Below are 15,717 nucleotides of genomic sequence, written 5' to 3'. Positions count from 1 at the left end.
TTTGTTGCCGCCTCCTGAACAATGTTGTGAACTTCTGTCCATAGTTCTTCCGGGACCCTATCTACTAAATCTAGTCCCTTAAATCTATTCTTTACCTCCACTGCATATTCATTAGGAATATTCATGAGCTCATATCTAACTGATCTGTGGGTCTTCCCTATTCTCTTTAACCTGATTCTAAATCGTGCAATAAGAAGTTCGTGATCTGAACTACAGTCAGCTCCAGGTCTTGTTTTTACTGACTGTATAGATGTCCGCCACCTTTGGCTACAAAGGATGTAGTCAATCTGATTTCGGTGTCGACCGTCTGGTGAAGTCCATGTATAAAGTCGTCTCTTAGGCTGTTGGAAGAGAGTGTTTGTTATGCACAGTGAGTTGTCTTGGCAAAATTCTATCAGCCTATGTCCTGCTTCATTTTGATCTCCCAGACCATGCTTGCCTGTAATTCCAGGTGTCGTTTGACTACCCACCTTAGCATTCCAGTCTCCTATAATGAAAATAACATCTTTTTTTGGCGTACTATCCAGTAGGTGCTGCAGATCCTCATAGAACTGATCTACTTCTGCTTTTTCAGCATCTGTGGTTGGGGCGTATATTTGGATCACTGTGATGTTAAATGGCTTACCTTGAATTCGAATTGAGATCATTCTGTCATTTTTTGGATTGTATCCAAGCACTGCTTTGGCCACTTTATTATTAATTATGAAGGCTACTCCATTTCTTCTGTGGTCCTCTTGCCCACAGTAGTAGATCTGGTGGTCATTTGATGTGAAGTGGCCCATTCCAGTCCATTTCAGTTCACTGACACCCAAAATGTCTATATTTAATCTTGACATCTCCCCAATAACCACATCCAATTTGCCCTGGCTCATAGATCTTACTGTATAAATTACTGTTACGGTATGAGACAGAGGATGAACAAGTAAAAGATTGTATGATAAAATGGGCACAAAATGTTGGTCATAATATATCAATGGAAGAGTGGGAAAATATGTGGGGAAAAGATTTAAAATTTACTTTATGTACAAGCCTTAAAGATAACTTTTATAAGATGATGTATAGATGGTATATGTCACCAATTAAATTGTCTAAAATGTATAAAGGTGCTTCTGGAAAATGTTGGAAATGTGGAGACCAAGAGGGAACGTTTTATAATTTATGGTGGACTTGTAAAAAAGCTAAAACATTTTGGAAACGAATACAGTCTTCAGCTCAAAGAATATTAAAGACTACTATAGAACTATAGCCAGAAACTTTTTTATTGGAACTAACAGATAAATATGTAGAAGAGAAGGGGGTAACCCTCTTTCTCTACATGACAACGGCTGCAAGGTTATTGTATGCACAAAAGTGGAAGAATGAAACAATACCAACTGTGAGCGAGTGGATCATGAACATGATGGAGCTGGCAAAGATGGCAAAACTTACTATTATAATTAAAGAAGGGTCAACAACCAAATTTATGTTAGACTGGAAACCTTTTATAGGATTTGTACAAGAAATAGAGAAAAATGATATCTTTTTATGTGGATTTTGAACTTTGAGATGGTTGATTCTCTTTTTTTCTGTTGTTGTTAAAATTAGAAAGGAGATAACGTCTGTGAACTCAACGTATGATAAACAACTAAGACAAGAACTAGAGAATAATAATAAGCATTTGTTTTGTAAGGGGTAAAAAAAGGTAAATATCTTACAATCTTAAGAGATATTTTAGTGTATGTGTATTATTGTTGTGTTTCTGTTGTTGTTGTGTTTTGTTTTTCTCTTAAAAAATAAATAAAGCCATATTAAAAAAACAAGATATTTTAAAAGTGTTTACAGTCCAATTTAAAGTATCCTTTGAGATCCTCAAAAGTATTAAACTTTAATCAGCTGAGCAATAGGGCAGGAGGCCATGGGGAGGGGAGGTTGAAACCTCACTTTCCCTGCAATCTCTCCCTCCTACAGTGCTGGTCAGCTAGTATGTGAGGAAATGGGAGAAATGGGGCTGCAGAGGGGGCAGGATAAAGAACAGGGGGCAGGACTTGGGGAAAGGCCTGCTGGTCAGATATAGAGGCCTGGCGGTCTGCAGCTGGCCCACCATCCAGAGGTCCCCCACCATTGCATTAAAGCAATGCAATAAAATACCAAGAATAATATAAAAATACAATCACAAAAATAATTGAAGGCCTGTTTAATACAAGTATATGTTTAGCTTTCCTTGCAGGAAGCTGTAATGTTGGCTATTAAAAATGTTTTTTGCCACAACACCAGTTGGAAATCCAGAAGCAACTCCAAAAGCATGCAGGCTGCAAACTGCTTTTTCAAAGACAGTAAGGTCCACCTCAACCCCCAACCCCCTGGCCACATAGGCCTCAGACCATCGAAACTCCTGTCTTGTCTGGATCCACTTTCAGTCTGCTAGCCTAGTTCTCATCCAGTTTACTGTGGCCTCCACTGATCCAGAACCAAGACCAGTGCGGCCAAGTCCGATCATATTGACAAGCAAAGCTCTGAAGACACAAGGATGTGACTAGCGATGCTGCCAAAATTCAAAACTACTTGATTTGGCATATGAATTTGTCCATCTTGTAATGCTCAGCTGCATTTTGAGTCAAGCATAATTTCTCCAAGAAATCATTTTCCATGTTTGGGATTTTAAATGAAATTCTGACCCTACCAGGTGACAAAGCCATTTGCTTTATAGACATGCACACACAGGCATTCTTGAATGCTAACCACTTACTTTCAATCAAGTTCTTCTTGACTGCTGTGAACTAAGTGACCAGACACCGCCCACTATTCCCCAGCCCCCAACAAAGGAGAATCTTCTATTGGATCTGTTGGTGAGCTTCCCCTTTGGGTAGCATCTACCTTAGATGTTGAATTAGCATGGTAAGTCAGCAGCCACAATAGCTGCCACAAATGGGTGAAAAGAAGACCAATCATGAGCAGCAGGGATCTACATGTAGTCGATTAGAGCTCTCTGAGCCACCCTGTCTCCATCCATGCAAAAAATAAGCCAGACCAGAACTGATCCAACTTCAGCTGTGATATTGAACTGGATATGGGCAATTTTATTTGCAAACTAACTCTCAAACAGTTGCAGGGGTCACAAACAGCTGCACTGAGAAACTATTTGCAACCAGAAACAGAAACAACTCTGCTGTACCGTAATGGACAGTCAAAATAGTGGAAGAAAACTCCACTCCCTTTTTTTTTTGCCTGCCCACAACCACAGCATTGTCCATCAGATTTTGCATGAACTTTCTGTCAGTTGTACCCTAGCCTTCTGCTTAGCCCCCAGTAAACGTAACGTGTCTAAATCACAGGAAACGACACCTGTCAGTCCATTTACCAAACTGAACTCTGTTCTCAAGATCTAATAGTGTATCATCAATGAAAATATGAATGCCAGGGGTTTTGGAGACCAAATGGATTCATCAATCTCCAAACTTCTACCATTCTTAACTGCTACCCCACCCTGGCAGAGTTAATGAGCCAGAAGAATCTGAGCCTTTACTATGTAATATTTAGTCCATGAAAAGGGTATCAAGGTAATCTCTGATCACCTTCATCCAGTCCATCACAAACAAGTCTAATGTGTGGCCTGCCATATGCATCACATTCACAACATAAATAAATGGTGACAGATGTGAGGAAAGAAAGGAGAAATAGAGCACAAATCACTGGGGTATCTCAATATTAAGCAAAAAGCCCACATCCTTCCTGGGACTTTCTGCATTCACATTCTTTGTGGGATTAGGATGGGCTTCTTTACACAGCAGACACATGGTTTGCATAGAGGACGTACCTCCCTCCCTCCCTGGCATGTGTGCAAAGGGTGGGGGGGGAGTCTTGCTTTCATCACTTAACTTGTGCTATACTGTTTCCCCACAGCCCTAGGCACACTTACTTGGGAGTAAGCCCCATTGAAGTCAATGGGATTTACTTCTGAGTAGACATAAGGTCACGCTATAAGTCTGCAACCCTCCACACACTTACTTGGGCGTAAGCCCCACTGAACTTAATGGGGTGCTCTGAATCAACAGAGGACGTTGCTTCTGAGCTTGGTGGGGTGGGGGATCATATGTGTCTCCCTTTGTGGCAGGGAGGCATTTTACTCTTTTCTCCCTCCAATCGGCAAATGAGAGACATGTGGTTTGAATCGAGGAAAGTCCTTCCTCGGCAAGTTCATGGCGCTAAGTTGGCATTACACACGTCTGATATGGCGTCATTAACTTTTATTGCTAGTTTATCTCTGATCTTTTGAAAGCATGATAAAGGGGAAAATGTGCACGAGGCATCCTGGAGGGTGAAGATGTCGTGTAAAAGACTTGCAAAATTCCATAAGTGACCAATCATGAGCATGCAATAAATCCCTCATGTAGAGACACCCTGGGTTTCACCAGCATAAAATGCAGGCAAAGTAAACATCTTTCTTTCCTTCGAAAAGATAAAATGAAAGCCCTCTTTTCCTTCCTTACCTATTGCCTCAGTCACCACAGTCTGGGGTTGTTTCTCTGGAGATGCAAGAGCTGCTGTGACTGCGCTTGAGCCTAGTCCTTGCAGAACCAAAGTCACAGCTGATACAAGATCCTCTTTTACTTTGATACTCTGGAGGGAACTGTTGACAAAATGGTTTTCAAAGGACTCTGCTGTGTCCTGCAGCATTACAAGAAGCAAACAGAGCTCAGAACAATCCAAATTTTTGCTGGACTTTTCACAAGCATTTCATTAAGAGAGGCATTCTCAGAATATGGATAGTAAAGGTGGGCAGACTTAAGACTTGCAAGATCTACTTTGTTTTTCACTAAGGTCCACCAGCTGGTACCAGTTACAAACTAGTGGCTCAGGAAGGCTGACAGAATTGCAGAACAAGCTGTACCTCCAAATACATGTTCAGCTCAGCCCAGGAATTTGTTTTCAGTACCAGAACTGGAGCTCACACACAAATCTTTTTGCACACAAATCTAGTCCAGGGCTAGACCCACACTAGTACTTTTAATTGGTATTGAAGTGCACTGATAACTGTTGGGGCACATTACACGTTCCATATGCCACTTTTCTAGCATTATTTCCTGCTTTTTATTCCGTATTTTCCAAAATACTGCAACATCTGTCATTGTGCATGCTACAATGTATAAATGAGCAAGAAGGATATAGCGTCACCATGATAAGATCGTATCGATATCACACAAGGTGTAGATCTGGCCCAGTTTTCCCCCAAGCTTTCTTGCCAAATTTAGAAGCAAGAAGTGTTGTTGTTGCTATTTCTAAACCTTTGGGAGTTGGGAACCCTTGTTGATCTACTGAAAATTGTCTGGAAATCACCTGAAGATCTATCAGAAGATCCTGATCTACCTTCTATAGTACACATTGTGGACTTCAACGTGGTTATCACTGTGTGTGTGTGTGTGCGTGCGTGTATGTATGTAGATAAAAAGAGGTACTATTTATAGCTTGGTCTTTGATTATTTTTCCATGTTTTTGTGTATGAAATGCTTAATATTGTAAGTATAAAACTTAATTCTGCTTATCAAAAGAAGCAGTGTTTCACAAAATTTAATAGGGAAAAAATAGGATCTAGCAACATATCAGCTTGAAAGATTTCTTTAATTACCTCCATCACCATTTTCCATTCCACTCTCCAATATTGAAAAAGTATCCTTTCAGTTGTGACAAATTTTCCTTGCCCTATTTTGTCAAGCTTATACATTTTCCAAGTTGACAAATGCTGCTGGGTGGCTATTTTAAAGATATTCTCTTATTATTCACTGCCACAGAAAAGTTTCACCTGCTCGTCTATCACTGGTATGTTCTGTTCAAATCAGATCACTGTCGCACCTAATCAGTAGACAAAATTGCTCATAGGTAGAGCGTGTGCTTCATATGTTGATGGTCTTTGGTTCAATCCCTGCTGTGTTTCCAGCAGCGGTGCAGCTACTGCTGCACCATGGGGCTAAAGTTCAGTGCCCCACAGCACAGAGGAGTGGAGGCTGGTGGCTCTGATGTCAGTGGGGCAGTGCATCTGCTCCAGGTTTCAGTCAGAATCAGACAGAACTCTAAAGGAGCTATCCAAGCTGTGGAAGCAGAAGCATCTTGAATAGCTCCTTTCGAGTTCTGACTGGTTCTGACGGAATCCCAGAACAGATTCACCACCCCGGTAATATCGGAGCCACCAGCCTCCACTGGCACAGAAACTCCAAATATGAACACCCAGAGATCAGCAAGAGACAGGAGCAGTGGCAAACAGGGTCAGCATTGGCATGCCAGGGCCCACTGGGGCTGATGCTGCTCACCGCAACACCCTTTCTTCTTATTTTCAAAAACGTTGCTTGGTGAGGAGACAGCTGGCTGCCCATATGCATGCACACAGATGCTCATTTTATTATTTGTACCTTAAAAATATATTATCCTTTTCTATAACAAAGTGGTGTTTATACCCAAGTAAATGTGTTTAGCATCAGGCCAGCAGATGCAAAAACTCCACTTTATTCCTGTAGTCATGATGGTGGCATGGTTTAAATAAGTTTAAACTGCAAAACTGCACATGCTTGTACAATTTCTTTAAAAAAAAAATTAGGATGGCCAAATAGCTGTTCATGTTTGGATTTTTGCTCAATAGTATCAGAAATGCAGAAAGTTGTAAAGCATGGAATAGGGGGGAGGAATGGTGTGTTTCCACATGTTAATGGTGTGCTTCACAACTGAAGCAATACAACATGGCTGTCTAAAGCCCCCAACCCACCCATAAGACCATTCAGTTTTGGTCTAAAATTATCTAGCTGCACCATTGGTTTCCAGTTAAAGGGTAAAATCCAACATAAGTCCTACTTACAGTAGACCCATTGAAATAAATGGGACTTAGGTTAGTCATGACTAATGTAAGTCCCATTCATTTCAGTGGATGTACTCTAAGTAGGCAAAACTGAAGTACTTTGGCCACATAATGAGAAGACAGGACACCCTGGAGAAGATGCTGATGCTAGGGAAAATGGAAGGCAAAAGGAAGAGGAAGAGGGGCCAACCAAGGGCAAGATGGATGGATGATATTCTGGAGATGACAGACTCGACCTTGTCCCCCAAGGTCAAGTCTGTTGGCCGTCGCTGGGGGTGGCGACGGCCGACAGGAAGCTCTGGCGTGGGCTGGTCCATGAAGTCACAAAGAGTCGGAAGCGACTGACTGAATAAACAACAAACTCTAAGTAGGACTTACGCTGGATTTTATCCAAAAGGTTCAGGTAGCTGATGATGAACAAGATTTCTGCTTGAGACCTTGGGCAGATGTGACCAAAGAGACAATACTGAGCTAGAATGGACCCATAGCCTGACCTGTTTTAAGGCAGCTATCTCTGTAATTGAAAATGCCTTGGAAACCTCATTTGAGTAAATTGTTTTAAACCCTGATTCCTAAAACGAATGTCTCCTAAAACTAATGGTTTCTGATTGTGGTACATAGGAAAGCACCATGGCTTCTCAGGAAAGAGAAGGGAAGCTGTGGTCAAATATTTTTCTGAAGTTTTCAGGAAGTCTCACCTCCAACGAAGTTGTGGTTGAGCTGTTATTGTCACAGACAGATTTCAAGAAGCGGAAGGTGGACTCTACCACGGAGCAGTAATCCTAAAAGAAGAGAAAAAAGGAATCCTGGGTCCCTGGCAGAGACCAGCTGGCAAAGAGAAAAGGAAACTATCCATTGTTGTCAAAATTGGCACTGGATGGGCTTCGTGAAGGTTTGATATCATCACATGCAGGAGCAGAAACTCTTTCGCTGGGCCAACTTGTAATATGGTTATTAAAGGGTTAAATGATGGCTGGACAGACCCTGGTTTAAATCCCCACTCAGCTATGAAGTTCACTTGGAGAGCTTGGGCCAGTCACTATCCTTTAGCCAAACTTACCTCACAGGGTCTCGTGAGGATAAAATGGAGGGGAGAACCACAAAGTTCTCCTTGAGCTGCTTGGAGGGAAGCTGGGATATAAATGCAACAAACAAACAAACACAAACAAATCTACTGCTGCAAAACTTCTGCCAGTGTTCTAATCCTGCTAGTACTCTCCCAGGCATAAATGTTTGCTGAGGGAAACATGTATTTGTTTACATTTCTGGGAATATGGTTCTAATGGCACCCACAAGGCTCTTCACTTTCTGCTCCCTTCAAAAAATTGTTTTTAATTAAAAAAAAAAAACAACTTTGAAAAATGTTAGGGTACAAGGTTCTGCTCCCCGTTTGTGAACCTGCCACTGATCAGCTGTTCAGCGGGCAAGAAAAGAAGGAAAGAGTTTCTTCCAGGGGGCTGTCTTCACGAGGGATTTGGTGCAAAGTTACAGCAGTCTGAGTTCCCTCATGACAGATGACATTGTTACCAATGTACTGCCAACCAGACGCTTCCCTCTTGAAAAGCCGCATTTTCTGAAACTCCTTCTACTCCTATTTTTTTTACTGAAAGTGGCTCCCTGGCGATTTTCTCACAGTATGCCATGCCCCCCCCACACACACACATTAAATCCTGGGTGTACCTCTGTGACCTGGAAGTGATGTGGTCAAGGGGGTGGGATGCCCCATTCCCTCTTGTTTCCCCAAGCAAAGTAGCTTTTCCTATTGAGAAAATCACCAGGAGCTCAGCAGCGACCCCTCACATTACTGCAATAATGGGGACGCCTTAGGTAGCCTGCTTTTAATCTTTAACATATCCCCCCCCCCGCTTTCTGTGCATGTTTATTCAGAAGTAAGAAATAAATCTTGTTCCCCTGCAGTGAATCTTCAATATATCTCCATGCATTCGGAGCCAGGGTATTTCACTAAAGCACTAATGCATTAAAGGGTTAAAGGTTTTAGTAACTTGCCCTAAAGCACTCTTTCGCTTCTCTGATGCTCTCTTAAATTGCTATTGCTATTATGATGTTGTGCTCCTTTGATGTTCTGCAGTTTCTCTAATGTAAAGTTGATTTAGTTCTTTTGCCTAGAATGAGGTTGGTCTTACTCAAATGCTATACCACTTGGTACATTCTACCATGGATTCAAGGAGATTAAAGGCAGCTCTGAAAAAGGGGTACATCCTTCTCCACGGGTGCAAGCTATAGGACCGGATACCCAAGTGTCCACACTAAGAATAATAATCACACTGTGGGTGGGGCGGAGTACTCTGCCTCCGAAATATGCAATCAAGGGTGTCTTGCAGCCTGTCCTACCTTGCAGGGTTGGAATTCAAACTTCCATTTGTCACACCAGCATGTAGTGCAAAGAAAAAAGTGAGGGACTATAGTGCCTGCTGTGGACAGAACTCTGAAATTCATGACTGTCCTAGCTGAATTCAAACAACTGGAGAATAATGAATATCCGTATCTGGTAACACTGCTTTCAGGCTGAAATGGTTGTAGTATTTCTAAATACCATTTACCTGAATAACAGGTATCATATCAACTATTTCCTGTGCTCAGATATTGCACAACACACTTACGGACTTTGTTGCATTCAAACACATCTTTACATTGTTATTTTCTCTCGCTATATCTGGTCGGCAGTGGTACGGAATTTCTGTGAAGGAAAATCATAACGGAATGTAAATTGTCTATGTAAATCTAAGATGTATGAGTTTGTACATATGACAGACAGACCTTCACAGATGCGTTTGGTTCCATTATTATTGTCTGATCCAAAGTTCAAGGATGTTGGATGTAGCTCCACCAGTCATTTATGAGTGTACTGGACTGGGGTATAGATGTGTTTAGACTTCTCTATACTCATTGCGTTGGAACCAGCCTAGTCATGTTAGAGCAGACCCATTGAAATCAATGGGACTTTAGTCTAAGCATGACTGAGCCTGGATCCAACCTATTGTTTTGAGCATAGAATTGAAAACACACATTACAAGGTTCATATAGAAACATTTTTTTTGTTGACAGGCATAGCCCATTGAAAGCTGATTCTCCAATTAGTTAAGTTACTTATTTAGGTGTCCTCGTCTTCTGAAACTGGAGTGACATGCAGTGCAATACTATGCAGACTCACTCCCTCGTAAGTAATTTAGGATGTCAGCCTCAATTAATGTGCAAAAACAGATTTGTGTACAGAGGCCAGAATAAGCCTTTCATCCCCCTGGGCTAGTTGGAATGCAGTCTGGATTCTAATCTTCTGCAGAAAACACATGCAGTTAAACCCTACTGCATTTCTCATCTGTATCAACCTTACCTAGGTTTCCCAAGAGTTTACTCTGTATACCCTGTAAAAGAAGAAGGTGTTGGGTGAAGAAGAACGTGCAGCCCTCCCTCGCCCAAGTGTTGCAGCAGTCCCCTGCTAGCCCACATCCACAGAGCTTCAGCTGCTGCCTGTTCTAGGCTGCTTCCCCACTTCCCCTCGACAGAATTAGAATTCCGTTTATATGTTGCAGGGATGGAGAACCCATGGCCTTCCGGATGTTCTTGGACTCTGACTCCCATCAACCACAGCCAGCATGGCCAGTGGTCAGGGATGATGGGAGTTGTTGTCCATGAACATCCAGAAGGCCACAGGTTCCTCACCCCTGATATATTGGTATGTTTCCCACCTATGTGGTATATCTGAAAACCTGGTTGAGTTTTGACAAAATACACATAGCAGTACTGCATGAGGAATGGCTGAAAATGACATTTCTGCTCTGTAATTTAGTTCAAGAAGATGTAACTCAAAGGAGCTGAGAATGAATACACTTACGCTCACAATGGGGCTCATCAAATTGATATGCCGCCCTGTATCCTTCCAGGCAGGCACATGTGGATATAGTATAACGAGAAGCGTTAGGACCACATTCTGTATCACTGCTGCTACCGCTGTCACTGGAACTAGTGCTATTCAAGTCTGGGAAAAGGAACAGAGTATTTCAGTGACAAAAATTTAGCTCAAGCTAAATTAAACAACCTGTGTCTGTGCTCTCTATCCAGGGCCATTCAGTAGAGAGGAAACGGGGGGTCTCAAGAAGATGTAAATACAACTAAGAGTCTCGTGGCACCTTAAAGACTAAAAAAAATGTTCTACCATAAGCTTTCATGGAATATACTCCACTTCATCAGATGCATGGACTATTATGGAGAGTTTGAGGTTGACTATTAGAGAGTTTCATGGGCAGTTATAGAGAGTTTTACCGCCACATATACAAGTGGTGGTAAAAATTGTAAACAATGAGGTCAGAAGGAAATTCAGTGCAGTAAGCACTTATTAACAGTGGTCATTTACACTGCAGCTGTTGCTGATAACAAACATCCTGGCACTGGGTAAGCCAATTAACACATATAGGGTGCAATCCTATGTTGATAGTCAGCGGCCTCCAAAATCAGAGGCTGCCAAGTATTCTAATGCAGGGTGGCCAGATTACAGAGATGATCCTTGCCTCTGTGCTCTAGCCACCCTACTTTTTTGCTAGACGGGTAGCAAAAGTGGATGTTCCCAGATATGCTTACCCCACTTGCCCTGAATATCTGGTAAAGGGATGTCAGCTACTAGACTCTAAACTATTGATCCTATCCTGGTGTTGGTATGATTTCAGTGTTGTTTAGCCCATGCCAAAAGAGGAGTCTAATGAGGATGACTTTGTGCAGCTGGTTCGGTGACAGTCAAATGAATGCTAGTGCTCAACTAATCCACGCAACCTCCAATGTGCCATGGGTCACTTATGGTTGGTTTATAGCAGAGATGAGGAACCTCCAGTCTGCAGGCTGAACTTGGCCCCCCAGTCCTACCCCCAGTCCGGCCTTCAGAGGCTTCAGGCCATGCCTCCCTCCCTCCCTCCCTGAAAACCTGCCCCCTCAGAGATAGGAGGAAAGGAGGAGAATGACTGAGCCACAGCCGTGAGGAGCACTCCTTGAGGCCACAGTAGACCTCACTTCTCCCTCACCTTCCCTGATCATGGAGGGGGATGCAGGAGCGATGCCAGCAAGCAGCTCAGCCAGAGCCTTGAGGAGCGGCTGCTTGAGGCGCCATCTGAGTCTGCTTTACCCCGCCTTTGCCTTCCCTGATTGGTGTGTGCGCATGTGGGGACATGTGTGTGTGTGTGTGTGTGTGTGTGTGTGTGTTTAGGGGCACATACATGTCAGAGCGCAGGCCCACTGCTGGCATGCAGCCCCGGATGTATGTGTCCAGCCTTTGAGCCGAAATTGGTTCCCCACCCCTGATTTATATGCAGATTCATAATAGATGCAGTTGGTGTGTTGGCACTGGTGTGGCGTCAAGGGGTGGCAATAAATAATCCTGAACCATTCCATGGCACAATTATCACAGTTTCTAGTCTGGAGCATGGAATTATAGATTCTAATGAAGCAGACATGGCCTAAAACAAACATAGGAAGAGCCAGTCCAAACCTGTTCCAAGCCATGTTTGTTCTCGACTACTTGGTCCTACAGGTAAGAAGCAATTCCTGCTAAGTGCCTATTCTAAACTAGTCTTGTGGAACAAGACTGGTTTATACGATAGACCTTCCTTGTGCGTATGTGATGGGATCAACATCAGAGATCTCCACATTATAAACTCTGTGGGCTATTTAGCAGAGGTTTTAAAAAATATTATTATTGTATCCACTTTGTGTGGTTTTTATCTTGTATACCACCTTGAGATGGTCCCACACTTAAACTGGCCTAGAAATAAAATGTTGAACATTTTCAGCTTCAGCTAAGGAGGTGAATGATGTCTGTGCTATGGTAGATATGGGAAGGGTTGCTTGCTAAATTCTCCCCATCTGAATTTCTGTCTGGATTTAGATGTGAAACTCATGCATTAGGAATTCTCTATTGCATCATGGTTCTTTGCGTGCAGTTTGTTCATTATAAACTTGTATTTTACCAAAGTGGTAGTATCAAAAACGGGAAGCAGGCAAATTAGGAAGCCTCCCTTGCTGATAATGTAGTATTGATCACAGAGGCATTCTGGAGGGAAAACAGCAGCCGTCAGGCTGTAGTCACCAGGAGGACAGCCACCAATAAGCTCCCCCCCCCCCCGACATCTAGAGAAATCACCAAAATGACACTATTTTTCCCACCTGCAGATGGGGTAGCAAAATGGAATAGTGAGCAGGGGTGGCATGGGGGGGGGGATTTTAGTTCAGCTGTAAACACTCGTAGAGTTGCCGACTTCCCTCAGTCTCGATAATGTTGCTGAGTCTCTCTCTGTGCTGTCAGCCTGCGTGTTTCCAGCCTGCTTGTCTTCAGCCTGCTTCCAGCTTACCTTCATCGTCTTCCATGTCTGCTTCCCACATTGGCATTTTCAAAGCGCGCCGGCTATTTCTACTGTACCAGCTGTGCTGAGTGCCTGTCATATGAGGGTGAATATGAGATGGAGGGACTGAAAGATGCACCAAATGCACATATTAAAGACACATTAAAGTGCTGGTGTTGTTGCAAATAGGCTATTCAGCCCCTAGAAAGTCTCCTATAAAGGTCTAAATCTTCTGTTGCCTCGTTGTCCATCTCAGTACAGCACTATTATATATTCTGTTTTTCAGTGTAAACAGTTGGGCCATAACTGAATGTTGCGTTTTAAGTGAGTATACGTTAGGTAATTTGGTTTTTTAAGGTTAGATGGTGATGGTTGTTTAATACTCGACTCTTCTAGTGTTTATATTCCAAACTGTCCATTATTATAGAGTAAGATCTCTCAGGATTGTGGTTCTAATCTTGGTATTCTGCTTTAATATCTTTCAAGTTTCCTATGAGTTTATGATATATTTAGTGTGGTCCTTTGTACTTTTTAAAGCTCCTTATGACAGAGCTTTGGACTCTCAACAGGGGTGCTGAACCTCAGGCTGGGGGCCAAATCTGGCCCTCTGGGGGCCCCAGGGGACCACCTGAGCTCCCCACAAGGCCACACCCATTTCACGTAGCCCCACCCTCTTTCCCTCAATCACCAATTGTTTGGTGGTTTCCCAACTTTAGTGCACTTTTCTACCCATTCTACAAGGTTGAAATGCCTCTCCTAAAACTAAGTTACTGGCAGAAAGAACTTTAAGCTAAAATATGCTGGTATTTGGGGGTGATTTTGGAGTTTTGGCCCACTCCTCTTGCCTTTGGCCCTACCCCCTACTGGAATGCAGCCCCTTAGAGTTTCTCTGAAATGGAATGGGTTCTCCACCCCTGGCATAGAGCATTAAATAAAGACTACTGCCATTATCAAGCACCATAAACATTCTCTTTCCTAATTCGTGCATTCCTTCTTCAACACATTACCAGTGCACATCGAGATAACATTATAAAGATGATGCAGTCATACCTAGAACTGCATCATGATTCTTTACATTTCGCCCCATTGTTCTTGTCTGATCCAAAGTTCAAGGATGTTGGATGTAGCTCCACCAGTTACTTTTGAGTGTATTGGACTGTAGCCTAAATGTGTTTAAATTTCTCAGTCCTCACTGGGTTGGGTCTAGATTTAGTCATGTTAGAACAGACCCACTAAAACCAATGGGACCAAAGTTAGTCATGACTAACTTGTCCCATTGATTTTAATGGGTCTACTCTGTCTAAGAATGTCTGGATCCAATCCATTGCTTTTAGCATGGAATTGAAAACACATATGATAGGTTTTACCTAGAAACAGTCATTTTTTTGTTGACAGACATAGCCCAATTAAAGTTGATTCCCCAGCTAGTTAAGGTACTTATTTATTCTTGTTAGTTTACTGAAATTAAAGGGACATGCAGTTCTATCCTATGCAATTAAATTCTACTGTACTTCTTATCTGTATCAGTAGTTTTGAAAAAATACAGATGGCAGTACGACATTAGCTGTGGCTGAAAATCACGTTTCCACCCTAAAATTTAGCTCAAAAAGATGCAGTTTAAAGAAGAGAAGAAGGAATACACTTACTCTCACAATAGATCTCATTAGATCGCGATACCACCATGTATCCTCTGTGACAGTCACAGCTGGATTCAATATAACCAACAGCATTGGGACCACAGTCTACATAATCTCCACAGCCTTTACGAATGAAACTATTGCTTATATTGCCATTTTGTCCTGGGAAAATAAACAGGGTATTTCAGTGACAAAAACTGAATTGCTAGAGAGAGTGCATCCCTGTTGATTCTTTTGGATCTCTCAGCAGTATTTGATACCATTGAACATGGTATCCTTCTGGATAGCCTGAGGGAGTTGGAGGTTGGGGGCACTGCTCTGCAGTGGTTCCGCTCCTTTCAGGACGATTCCAGATGGTGTCGCTTGGGGATAGTTGCTCCTCAAAAAAAGAACTATTATGTGGAGTCTCTCAGGGCTCCATTCTATCCCCAATGCTGTACAACATCTACATGAAACCACTGGGAGAGATCATCAGGAGGTTTGAGGTGGAGTGTTATCAGTATGCTGATGACACCCAAATCTATTTCTCCTTAACATCTTTATCCAAGGAAGGTATGACGCCTCTGAATGACTGCCTGCAGTCGGTAATGGCCCCTTCATGGATCACTGCCTTGTTGTGGTGAAGGGGCTTGCGTAACTCAGTGAAGCTATAAGCTATGCTGTGCAGGGCCACCCAAGATGGACAGGTCATGGTGGAGAGTTCTGACAAAATGTGGTCCACTGGAGAAGGAAATGGCAACCCACTCCAGGATTCTTGCCAAGAAAACCCCATGGAACGTATCACAAGGCTAAAAGATATGATGCTGGAAGATGAGCCCCTCAGGTCGGAAGGTGTCTAATATACTACTGGGGAAGAGCAGAGGGTATTTCCAAATAGCGCCAGAAAGAGTGAAGCGGCTGGGCCAAAGCCGAAAGG

The 15,717-nt window shown here is 42.7% G+C and overlaps 1 protein-coding gene across 2 annotated transcripts in view; it reads right to left on the bottom strand.

The window, feature by feature from the left end:
- Positions 1-15,717, bottom strand: part of LOC146348311 (adhesion G protein-coupled receptor E3-like) — a 56,008-nt gene that overhangs the window by 14,801 nt on the left and 25,490 nt on the right. For both annotated transcript variants that reach the window (XM_084852826.1, XM_084852824.1), the window contains exons 5-10: positions 14,811-14,963; positions 13,174-13,257; positions 10,674-10,817; positions 9,442-9,518; positions 7,519-7,602; positions 4,467-4,644 (exon numbers count right to left, since the gene is read on the bottom strand). In XM_084852826.1, the coding sequence (XP_084708952.1) occupies positions 4,467-4,644; positions 7,519-7,602; positions 9,442-9,518; positions 10,674-10,817; positions 13,174-13,257; positions 14,811-14,963 (720 nt within the window). The remainder of the gene's footprint in view (positions 1-4,466; positions 4,645-7,518; positions 7,603-9,441; positions 9,519-10,673; positions 10,818-13,173; positions 13,258-14,810; positions 14,964-15,717) is intronic.

This window comes from Heloderma suspectum, chromosome 4 (assembly GCF_057233095.1).
Source record: "Heloderma suspectum isolate Gila_16-S chromosome 4, 16-S_ref, whole genome shotgun sequence".
Classification (NCBI taxonomy): Eukaryota; Metazoa; Chordata; class Lepidosauria; order Squamata; family Helodermatidae; genus Heloderma; species Heloderma suspectum.
The sequence above is the reverse complement of the archived record's forward strand: the minus strand, read 5'-3'. Positions and strand labels throughout refer to the sequence as shown.